This window comes from Lynx canadensis, chromosome B2, assembly GCF_007474595.2.
Source record: "Lynx canadensis isolate LIC74 chromosome B2, mLynCan4.pri.v2, whole genome shotgun sequence".
In the NCBI taxonomy this organism is placed as follows: Eukaryota; Metazoa; Chordata; class Mammalia; order Carnivora; family Felidae; genus Lynx; species Lynx canadensis.
In genome coordinates this window covers 80,029,097-80,041,376 of record NC_044307.1, presented here as the reverse complement: position 1 = coordinate 80,041,376, position 12,280 = coordinate 80,029,097, and the positions used below count along the sequence as shown (strand labels likewise).

The window sequence follows — 12,280 nt, the reverse complement described above, 5'->3', positions numbered from 1 at the left end:
TGATGTGGTGCATATTTCAAATAATGGTGAATTTCAATTTCCCTCATTTTTTTCAATGTATCAATGGGGATTTTACTCTAAAGAAGAACTGTCCCCTCTTCTCATATGTTTATTTTTATTAGTAAGGATTTAAGAATATTTTAGTTTGTAGGTTATAATCCAGCTCTGTCATTTTATGTTGCTATTTTGACTTTGGTTATTGAGAACTTCTTCAGTTTGGCATCTGTGTCTTTTTTTTTTTCTTTTTTTTTTTTTAGTTTATTTATTTTGAGAGAAAGAAAGAGCATGAGCAGGGGAGAGATAGATAGAGGAAGAGATAATCACAAGCAGGCCCTGCACTGTCAGCACAGAGTCCGACACAGTGCTGAAACTCATGAACCCATCAGATCATGATCTGAGCTGAAACCAAGAGTCTGACGCTTAACCGACTAAGCCACCCAGGGGCCCCTATGTCTTTTTGACATTCTCATTATTTTTCTGCACTTTTTACTTTCTAGTTCTATAAGGTGTTCCAGGATCTTCTTATATTTTCCCTCTCTCAGTCCGGGGATCAGCCATTTCTACAAGGACCCCAGTGTTTATTTGTGTTTGTGTGTGGTGAATGATAGAAAAATCTAGATCCTTGGTCTAGTTATTGCTGCTTAGTTCATTACAGCCCTCTCAGTTGGCAGAGTTAGGAATGTATCATATACTAACATGTACCTATACACACATTTATATTTATTTCTTTATCCATCTGTGAATATATTAAAAGCTATGAATTCCTGCTAATACGTCTGATTCTAATACAGCATAGTATTAATTCTAGCTTTTCCCCTTTGCTTATATGTAACTCTTTTTTTTTTTTTTTTAATTTTTTTTTTTCAACATTTATTTTTGGGACAGAGAGAGAGCATGAACGGGGGAGGGGCAGAGAGAGAGGGAGACACAGAATCGGAAACAGGCTCCAGGCTCTGAGCCATCAGCCCAGAGCCCGACGCGGGGCTCGAACTCACGGACCGCGAGATCGTGACCTGGCTGAAGTCGGACGCTTAACCGACTGCGCCACCCAGGCGCCCCTATATGTAACTCTTTGTACAGTGAGAAAGCTGCATCTCCTTATCCTTAACGTTTGTTTGTTAAATCCTACTATACATACAACATTTTCAGAATTACTAACCCATACCCTTGTGAGTAAGAAGTTTACTAGCTCAAGGACTGTATTTGTGTACAGTTCTTTCAATCTGTAACCCTATGAAATATAGTCAAAATACTGTTTTTTGAAGTTAGTTTAAGTCAGTTTTCATCCCCATCCCCCTTAATGTCAGATGTTATTCATTTGTAATACAGTTATTTTTATTCCATTTTGGGTTCCCTCAACATTCTGATTGATTTTGATTGTTTACTTACTTGTTTATTTGTTGTATGAAACATTATCATGGTTATAATAGTCATAATTTACAAAAAGATATTCTCATGGAATTTCCCTTCATTCACCCTAATAACCTGTCCCCTAAAGGAAACAATCTCCTGAGTGTCTGTTTTAGCTTTCCTGAAATCCTTTTGCACAAATGACAGATACATGAATATTTTCTAATACTTTTTCTTTCTTACATTAAGAATAACATACTCTCCTTTTGTACTTTTCTCTTTTTTTTTGCTAAACAGTAAGTATATCTTAGAAATTGCTCCCTATCAGTAAATAAAGATCTTCCTCATTATTTCTTACAGCTGCATATTACTCCATTGTGTGGATTACCATAACTACCGCGCTGTGTATTTAGGCTGTTCCAATACTTTGCATACCAATAGTGTGTAATGAATAGCCTTGTATATCTGTACTTTTCAATTTTTGGACGCATGTCTTCAAGGCAGATTGTTAGAAGAGAGATTACCCAGTCAAAAGCTAAGTACATATGTGATTTTGTTAGATTTCGCCAAGTTTCCTTCCAGAAGCATTGCCGTAGTCTTTTTTTTAGTTTGCTTTTTCAGCAACAGGTTATGAGACCTTTTGTTTTTACCAGCCTATCCAAGAGAATGTATTCTCCACATGTTTCAATTTTTGGCAATCTGATAGGTGAGAAATGGTATCTTAGGGCTGTTTTAATATGTATTTCTCTGATTATGAGTAAGTTTGAATATTTTAATATATTTTTTTTAATGTTTGTTTATTTTTGAGAGTGAGAGAAAGAGAGAGCACAAGCAGGGGAGGGGTAGAGAGGGAGGGAGACACAGAATCCCAAGCAGGCTCCAGGCTCTGAGTTGTCAGCACGGAGCCCAACACGGGGCTTCAACTCGTGAACTACGAGATCATGACTTGAGCCGAAGTCGGACGCTCAACCGACTGAGCCACCCAGGCACCCTGTATATTTTTATATATTCTTAATGTCCTTTTTGTGTGTGTTTGTATTTTTATTTATTTTTCTCATTTTTTTCATCAGGTTTTTGGCCCTTTTCCCCTTCAGTTTTTGAGAGTTTTTAATAATAGAATTATTCATTTCTTTCCTGTGGTGTATGTTGCAAATGTTTTCTCAAAGTTTGTCGGGTATCTTTTGACTTTACTTATGCTAGTTTTGCCCTGATAGTTGGTTAAAAATTTTATATAGTATGATTTACCAATATTTTCTTTTGTCATATTGAGATTAAAGGGGAATTTACCCAGGTTTGTTTTCCTTCTAACACTTATAAGGTTTTTCTCCACTTCCTGCAGTCTCACCTTTAATAAATCAAGTGTTTGTGTATATAGATCTCTTTCCAGAATCTGTTATGTTCCACTGGTCCACTTGCCCGCTCTACGCTAATACCACATTTTTGTTATTGGAGCCAGTCTTCTTACTCTGTCTGTTCTTTTTTTTTAGGGAAATCTTTTATATTTTTGTTCTTTTGCTTTCCCATGTCTATTTTGTAATGACCTTAACAAGTTTCTCAGAAGGATTCTGTCAGGATTATTAACATTGCATTAAGTATATTCAACATTGAGATTTCCTATCCATTAACATGATAAATTATTTCACTTCATTAATATGGGGCTTTCCTTCCTCCTTTTTGCATTTTTGTTCATGAGAGAAATGGACCTATACATTTTCTTTCTTGTATTATCACCATTGCATTTTTTAGAGAAAATAACTTTATTTTTAGAACGGTTTTATGTTTACAAAAAATTGAGCAGAAAATACAGAGAGTTCCCATATATCCTCTCTTTCCTAGCACATAGTTTGTTCTGTTATTATCACCTCGCTGCTAGGTTTTTAGGTGGACATAAGTTTTTCACTTATTTGAGTAAATACCAAAGAATATGATGCTGGATCATATGGTAAGAATATAGATTTATAGAAAACTACCAAACTGTTCTTCAGAGTGGCTATACTGTTTTGTATTCCCACCGGCAATACATGACAGCTCTTGTTCCACATTCTCACTAACATTTGGCAGTATCAGTATTTTGGATTTTGGTCATTCTAATAGGTAGAGAGTGGTAGCTCATTTGAATTTTCATTTCCCTAATAACTTGTGATGTTCAGCATCTTTTTGTATGCTTACTTGCCATATATATCTTCAGCAAGGTGTCTGGGTCTTTGGCCTTTTTTAAATTAGGTTGCTCATTTCCTTATTGTTGAGATTTAAGAGCTCTTTAATATTTCAGGTAGCAGTTCTTTTTCAGATATGTCTTGCGAATATTTTTTTCCTAGTCTATGGCTTATCTTCTCATTCTCTCTTGATCAACATTGCATTTTCATGTCTGAGTGCCAGTTATGCTGACTTGGTAAAATACAAATATATTCCTTTTTCTATTTTCTGGAAAAATCTGTATAATTAGAATTAATTTTCCCTTAAATACTTGGTAGAATTTGGTGAAGAATCCATCTAGATCTTTTGCTTTCTTTGTTAGAGATCACTAAAAAATTTTTACAGTAAGACAACTAAGATATTCTATTTTTTCTTGTGTCAGTTTTATTAGTACATTGTATTTTTCTAAAAGTTTTTCTAGCCTCAATTTTCAGACTTAATTGGTGTAAAAGTGTTTATAATATTCTCTTATTATTCTTTGGTATATGTAGCTGTGTTCTTTGTGTTGTCATTGATAGTGATTATTTGTGCTTTATTTGTGAGTTCCATTAGGGATTTATCAATTCAACCTTTTTTTTTTTTTTTTAGAAGAAATAGTTTCTTTAAATCTTTTTAATCCTGTCTAATGTATGTTTTCTATTTGTGAATTTCTGCATATTATTTTCTTCTATTTTCCTTAAGTTTAATTTAGTGCTATTTTTCTAATTTCTTAAGGTGGTTGAATTTTGGCATATACATTTGGGTTATAAATTTCTGTCTAAGTTGGATTTAGCTATACAAGTTTTTTTTTTTTTAATGTTTATTTATTTTGAGAAAGAGTAAGTGTATGTATGCATGCAAGTGGGATAGAGAGGCAGAGAGAGAGAGAATCCCAAGCAGATTCCCTGTTGTCAGTGCAGTTTCCAGTGGGAGGATCCATGAGATCATGACTTGAGCTGAAATCAAGAATTGGAGGCTTAACCAACTGAGCTAACCAGGCGCCCCTCTCATAAGTTTTGATATATTCTTATTTTGTTATCTAGTTAAAAATATTTAATAATTTCCTCTGGGATTTCCTTTCTGTCCTATAGATTATTTATTGATGTATTTCTGTCATTTTAGACATGAGGATTTTCTGGTTATTTTTATGTTCTTGACTTCTAACTGACATCTTGTGTTTAGAGACTGTAATGGAAGTTATTTTTTTTAATTTGCTTTATGGTCCAGCATATTGCCAGTTTTTATACAGTTTCTGTGTATGCATATTCTGTGATCCATGCATGTGATCCATGCAACTGTTGGATGGTGTCCTATATATTTTTGTTAGTGGTGTTGCTGAGTTCTTCTATATTATTGTTTTAATAGTTTTTTTTTTATGTTTGTTTATTTTGAGAGTGAGATAGAGAGTGTGAGTGGGGGATGGGCAGAGAGAGAGGGAGAGAGAATCCAATGCAGGCTCCACATTGCAGGGCTCAATCCCATGAACCATGAGGTCATGACTTGAGCTGAAATCAAGAGTTGGACCCTCAACAGACTGAGCCACCCAGGTGCCTTGAGTTATTCTATATTCTTACTGCTTTTGTGCTCTGTTTTTTTCCCATCATTTACTGAGAGAGGAAAGTTTAAATTCTGACTGTGATTGTGGATTTCTTTAATTTCATCATGTACACTGTTAATTGTTTTACATATTTTGTAGCTAGGTTATTAAATGCATATAAATTTCTTGACAAATTGAACTGTTATTATTCTGAGGTATCTTGCTTTACCTCAGTAATATTTTTTACCTTGACTTTTTTCTGGCAATAAAATAGTTACAAATATATTTATTCTCTGAATACTGGTAGGTCAACATTTCTTCTTATATCCTTTTGCAAAATGATGCAGCTTTCTGTTGTTTGCTTCAGTATTTATCCTTCCCCAGTCTTATTTATTATTTCTTTTATTTATTTTACTTAATGTATATTTCACTTAGTCAAACATCATTTTTAGGTAACTTATTTCTGTTGACATGCAGATTCTTTTTTTTTTTTTTTTAAATGTTTATTTATTTTGGGAGAGAGAGAGCATGCATTTGCAAGTGGAGGACGGGCAGAGAGAGGGAGAGAGAGAGAGAGAGAGAGAGAATCCGAAGCAGGCTTCACACTGTCAGCACAGAGCCTGATACAGGGCTCAATTCCATAACCCTTCTCATCTTTCTTTCCAGGACAGGTATTTGTTAATATTTGTATTTGGGAAGTTGAAGCAAAATGAACATGAGCCAAAATTAAGAGTTAGCCCACTACACTGACTGAGCCACCCCGGCGACCCAGATTCTTTATATAAACGTGGTACTGGTGGTATGGTGGTGGTTGGTTTTTTTGTTTTGTTTTATTTTGTTTTATTTTGTTTTTGTTTTTGTTTTTTTAAACAAAAGTCTGGAGCATTTGTTAAGCCTGTACTAAGGTTTAGAAAATAAACCAGAATAGAAAAGTGTAGGCTATGAAAAGTCTCTAAAGATAATAATAAACTTACTCATTGGCTCATCCAAGTTTTTTTTGGGCCTAACAGCATATGCTACTTTTATTTACATCCTACGAGGAGTCTTAGAGAATAATTGAGGTCTTCTCAGTAATATGCATTTTCTCAAATGCAAAAGGCCACTATTGATACCATATTAAGTGCATTTGCATTCTCTATTTTCCTACTAGTAGATACATTGGAGGCTGTTTCTGTAAGATGTAGGATATATAAATCAGTGTTAAAGATACTGTAAATTTTTTCAGGATATTTTGTTGCAGATGAAAAATATATCAGGGGGTATTGTAATTAGGGCTTGTAGACAGAACTGCTAATTTTGAGTTACTTAGCTTACATATTTTAAAATGATTCCTTTTTTAACTTTTAATTTGAAGCAATTATAGACTCAGTTTCCTTTTAAAGCAGGTTTTTTTGTTTGTTTTGTTTTGTTTTTTTACATCTGATACAGATATAGCATTAGGTTATGGTGAATTAGGTTCTTTTAAATAATGTTCATTCTGTTACCTGACAAGTTTTATTTTTCCTTTATGTGAGAAACTTTTCTGGAAGTAACTTCTCATCTTTCTTTCCAGGACAAGTATTTGTTAATATTTGTATTTGGGAAGTTGAAGCAAAATGAACATTAGTCTTGCCTAGGTTTACTCTTTCAAAAACTCTAATGGGTACATCTCATTCCTCCAGCCCCTCACTTCCCCTGTCTTATTGCTACTTTCCAAAAACATCCCCTTTGATAGCCACACTATAGAAATATTCAGTTACAAGCAAATATTTTAGGAGTTGTTAGCATTTGTATAAGGGTTATGTTGATGTTCATATAACTTAAGGGCAAAGCAATTTTCTGGTACTGAAAGAGTCAGAGTTTCTATTTTAACATATAAATGTGAATGCACATGTGAGTGCTGAATTAATGCCTTACTCTGGGGATTTAAAATGTGTGATTGCTGTATTATACACAAGTACTCTATCACCAAAAAATGGTGCCTATTATTTGACAATAATTATGTATACAATTGGGCAAAATAATTTTCTGAGAGGTAAAATGGTTAAAGAAATACCCCATCTTAAAATGTCTCAAAGTGTTCATTGTTTTGCACATAGCAAGCCTTTAGATTATGGTACATATTAAAACCCACTCATCTGGTGGTGGTAATATAATCTGTGGTAAGTAATAATAGGTACATGAATGAAAAAAGAACAGTATTTAAAAAGTGAAACATATATATATATATATATATATATATATATATGCTACATAATTGGTACTTTAGAGAAATCTCCTGTTTAAGGAAAGGTAGCTAGCTGTTAGATAGGCAATTTGGAGGAAGGGAGACACCCTAAATGGTATATTGGCAAGCTTCCTGAAATGCATATACATAGTAATTAGATGCATATTGATTTTTAAATGTCAGCCAGCTTTTACTCTCTTCTTTCTCTAGCATCTATTTGTATGAACAGTGACTATTCTTACTTCTGAAGGGGGTTTATTAAGGTTTTTGTGAACATTTGTTATATAGGAAATAAATTACCACTGCTATATATAACTAACATTAAATTTGTGATACTGGCAGTGATTTGTGAGGAATTTAATTCCTTATATGTTAATTGATGGCAGAGACATTTCTGATGCTTTCTACTTGTATTCAGTGAACAAATCCCTTTAGTCGTGTTTATGACCTTCAACAACCTGCTAAAATGAATTACTACAAGTATCACTTATATTCTAAACTTAAGTAGCTTTTTGCTAACTTGGTTTAATCAGGATTGTGTTCATCATCTAGTAACATTCTTTTAGTAACCTTTAATGCTTTCTGGGCCTTTAAAGAATGTCAAGGAGCAGAGGATATTCCTGGGAGATTAAATATCTACCTTATTTCATGAAGTCTAAGGTACTTTGAGAGTATCCTTTTTTAGCCTTCCTAGACTGAGTCAATGGAAGGTAACTGCAAAACCATCTCACAGCTGTCACCTGGTGACAATGATTGTAAGACACCACAGAATATCAGAGGCATCCAATGTTCAGAGAAATTAAAATATGAAGAAATCCATATCTTGGAATTAAGTAGGATTTTTGAAGTCACTAATGATAAATTTAAAAGGATGGTTATGATAGGGGCGCCTGGGTGGCTCAGCCGGCTGAGTTTCTAACTCTTGATTTCAGCTCAGGTCATGATCCCAGGATTGTGGGATTGAGCCCCATGTCGGGCTCTGCACTGAGCGTGGAGCCTGCTTAAGACTCACTCTCTCTCTCTCTCTCTCTCTCTCTCTCTCTCTCTCTCTCTCTCTCTCTCTCTCTCTCTCTCCCTCCCTCCCCCCCCCTCCCCCCCCCCCCCCTCCCCCCTCCTCCTCTCTCTGTCTCCCTTTGCCCCTCTCCTTGGTTCACTCTCTTTAAAATTAAAAAAGAAAAAAAAAAGCGGTTATCATAATCTTGTGTTCTGGTTTTTTATGATTAGACCAATATAGTACACTGAGAATTTTCCATTTGATAATTTGGAGTTTGCAGTCTTTTGTTCACTTTAGAATACTACTCAGTGTTTCATTCTCAGATTCATGCAGTAGAATATACAGTCATCCTTGAGATAATTGTTTTGCCTGCTGCCATAAAAGGCTATTAACTTTAATTACCTAGACTCTGAGGAGATGTATTTTGGCCTAGTTGCTTTGAGCAAGGAGTACGGGCGAGTTTTTTTTTTCATATTCTTTATGTATAGTAACGTTAAAACTGGAATTGTGTCCATTTACTCACAGTGTCCATTGAGAAAAGATATGATAAAAGAAAAAGGAGATACTCACGAGAATGTTTAATTATACTCTTCTCATACCCTGTGCCACTGCACACTCCCCAAACACAGTTCTAATGATTGTGGTTCTTCATTCACAATGTTTAATACAGTCAGGAATGATGGGTCTCTTTGAAGTAGAAATAGGAAGGAAAGGATGATGCAGGGAAGGTAACCTTTAGTTATTTATTTTTTTACTCTCTATATGGTTTGCTTATTTTCATATGCATTTATTTTTTTATAAGAACTTTTTTATAAGAATAATTACATCTTATAAAAATATGACTCCATACTGCTTATAAAGAAATGACATTTGACATTCTTGGTCTATTCCAAACATCATTTGACTTTTCATCTTCAACTAAATTATCCCTCATTGTAGCCATACTTGTCCACTTTTTGTCTCACATCTTCTGCATTTTCAGGGCTTTGTTTAAATTTATCCCTTTGCCCTATCTACCCTTTAAGACTAAACTAAATCCCAACTATTTGAACTTTTCCAGCTCCCTCCATAGGAAGTACTTCTTACATCACTACTTTGCAGTGGCAAATACATCTATGTAGCACTTATCAGAGACCACCTTTTGGAAGGGTTATTTATTTATGTGTCCAGTTTTCCTGTTAGATTTTGGGACCGAATTATTTAGGTTTGTATTATCTCCTGTAGTACATGGTATAGATAGTGTTTCTTGAATTGAATTCTTCTAGAATTTTAACTACATACTTTACTTATTTTCACTTTTTTCCAGAGACATCGTAATTTTCAAGAATTAATAAATGTCATACTGTTCTACTTCTGAAGCTTCCATTCTCAGCCTTTACCACTATTTTCTGAAATACAAGAATTATTGTTGAATCGTTATATTGTATACCTGAAACTAATGTAACATTGTATGTTAATTATACTTGGATAAACAAACAAAAATCAAGTACCCTCCTGTGATAATCTGTTTCCAAATTAGTTAAAAAAAAAAAAAAGAATTATTCCTTTGCTAGTTACTATCCCATAGTGCAAAAGACCAGAATAATTGCAAAGATATTAAGTTTTCATGTTACTTATCTGTTATACAAATTTTGTTGGTTATACAAGCTTCTTATATAGGGAAGAGTATTTTCAAAATAATGTGGGTTTTTTGTTTTTGTTTTTGTTTTTTTGTAGGTTACTTCCTCAGAACGTTGGCCTGCTCTATGTTGGAGGTTATGAAAGACCCTTTGCCCAAATCAAGGTATGATTGTTCGTTTTCCAGTATACTTTTCTTAGGTGTAGTTCACTTGTCCAGAACCCACCAGGCACCTGCCAATAACTATCAACATACTAAAATTATGAATGTGAATTACTGTTTTTGCATATTTCTGCTGAAGAAGTAATTCAGTTTTTCAAAGAATTGATTATTTTAATATTCTTGCCCATGGTAGAGTTAAATTTGGCCAAAGCAGTATTTAAGGTGTGTAATTTGATAAATTTTGAACTTCTTAACACTTGTGAAACCATCGCTGTAGTCAACATAAGGAACATATCCATCACCCCTAAAAGTTTCCTTGTGCCTCTTTGAAATTCCTCACTCCTGCCCTTCTTTTTTCCCTTCCAGTCTCCAGGCAACCACTGATCTGATTTGTGTCATCATAGACTAATTTGCATTTTCTAGAATTTTATATAAATGGAATTATACAGTATTTCTCCTGTCCCTCTCTCCTCCTTTTCCTCTCTCAGCCTCTTTGACGCAGCATAATTATTTTGAGATTTATCCATGTTGTTGCACTTACAAATAGCTCATTCTTTTTATTGTTACAGTAGTATTCCATTGTATGGTAATAGCACAGTTTCTTTATCCTTTCACCTGTGGATGGACATTTGGTTGTTTCTACTTTTTGGCTGCTCTGAGCATTTGTATACAAGTCTCTGTGTGGATATATACTTTTCATTTCTCTTGGGTAAATACCTAAGATGAGAATGGCTGGATTAAATGGCAGTTGTATATTTAATATTTAAGAAATAACCCAAGTGTTTTCCCACCAGTAGGGTGTGAGATTTCCTTGCAATGGCCGTTTTAGTCATTCTTATGGTTACAGGGTGGTATTTCACTACAGTTTTATTTTACATTTCTGTCATGGCTACTAATGTTGAGCATCTTCCCATGTGCTTGTTTGTCATCTGTACATCTCTAGTGAAGTGCATGTTCAAATCTTGCCATTTTTTAAATTGGGTTATTTTTCTCTTTTTTTACTGTTGAGTTATGAGCATTCTTATATCTTCTGGATATAAGTCCTTTATCAGATTTAAGATTTGCAGCTTTTCCCCCAGCTATGGCTTGTCTTTTCATTCTCTTAAACAGGCTTCTCAAAGAGCAGAGTTCTTAATGTTAATGTTTATAAGTTTTTCCCCATGGCTCATGCTTTTGGTACTGATCTAAGAAATGTTTGCCTAACCAAAGTTACAAAGATTTTTCTCCTTTGTATTCTGGAATCATTACGGTTTTAGATTTTACATTTAGATGTAATATCTATTTGCGTTAATTTTAATATAAGACTCAAAGTTCAAGGTATAGAGGAATGTCGAACCCCCCATCTTTTTGGCACGTGGATATCCAGTTATTCCAAAACCATTTTTTAAAAAACTATTCTTGCCACCACTGAATTGTCTTTGCATCTTTGTTGAAAATCAATTGACTATGTGTGTGCGAATCTATTTCTGGACTCTATTCTGTTCCATTGATTTTCGTGTCTACCCCACCGCCAATACCACACTATCTTGATTATTGTGTCTCTATAATAAGTCATGGAGACAGGTAGGGTAAATCCTCCAACCTTGTTCTTTTCCAAAGTTGTTTGACTAATTAGGTTCCTTTAATTTCCATACAAATTTTAAAATGCCAAATTCTCTAAAAATGCCCACTAGAATTTTAACTTGTATCATGTTAAATCTATAGATCAATTTGATGTGAAATGATATGTTAACAATACTGAATCTTTTAATTCGTGAAGACCACATATTTCTCCATTTATTTAAATCTTTAATATTCCTCAACAGTATTTTGTTTTATTAAATTGAACTTTTTCATTTTTCATAGATTTATCCACAAATATTTTATATTTGTGGTGTTATAAAAGTGTTTTTTTTAACATTTTTATAAAGAATTTTTTGCAGAATTTTTGTTTACAATTAATGCAGGAAAAAAGGGGTGTTGTTTTTAGTTGAAATATTATTAACACAATCGTATGTTCATTTCAGGTGTACAATATAATTATTCACCTGTGGTGTACATTACTCAGTGCTTATCACAATAAGTGTACTCTTAGTCCCTTTTATCTGTTTCACTCCTTCCATCCCCATTCCCCCACCTCGCCTCTGGCAACCACCAGTTTGTTCTCTGTATTTAAGAGTCTGGGTTTTTGTTTGTTTCTTTTTTTTCTTTGTTTATTCATTGGTTTCTTAAATTCCACATAAGAATAAAATCATTTGG

General features: G+C 33.9%; 1 protein-coding gene across 1 annotated transcript in view; it reads left to right on the top strand.

The window, feature by feature from the left end:
• Window positions 1-12,280, top strand: part of RNGTT (RNA guanylyltransferase and 5'-phosphatase) — a 313,848-nt gene that overhangs the window by 251,857 nt on the left and 49,711 nt on the right. The window contains exon 14 of the mRNA XM_030315956.2: window positions 9,979-10,045. Within this exon, the coding sequence (XP_030171816.1) occupies window positions 9,979-10,045 (67 nt within the window). The remainder of the gene's footprint in view (window positions 1-9,978; window positions 10,046-12,280) is intronic.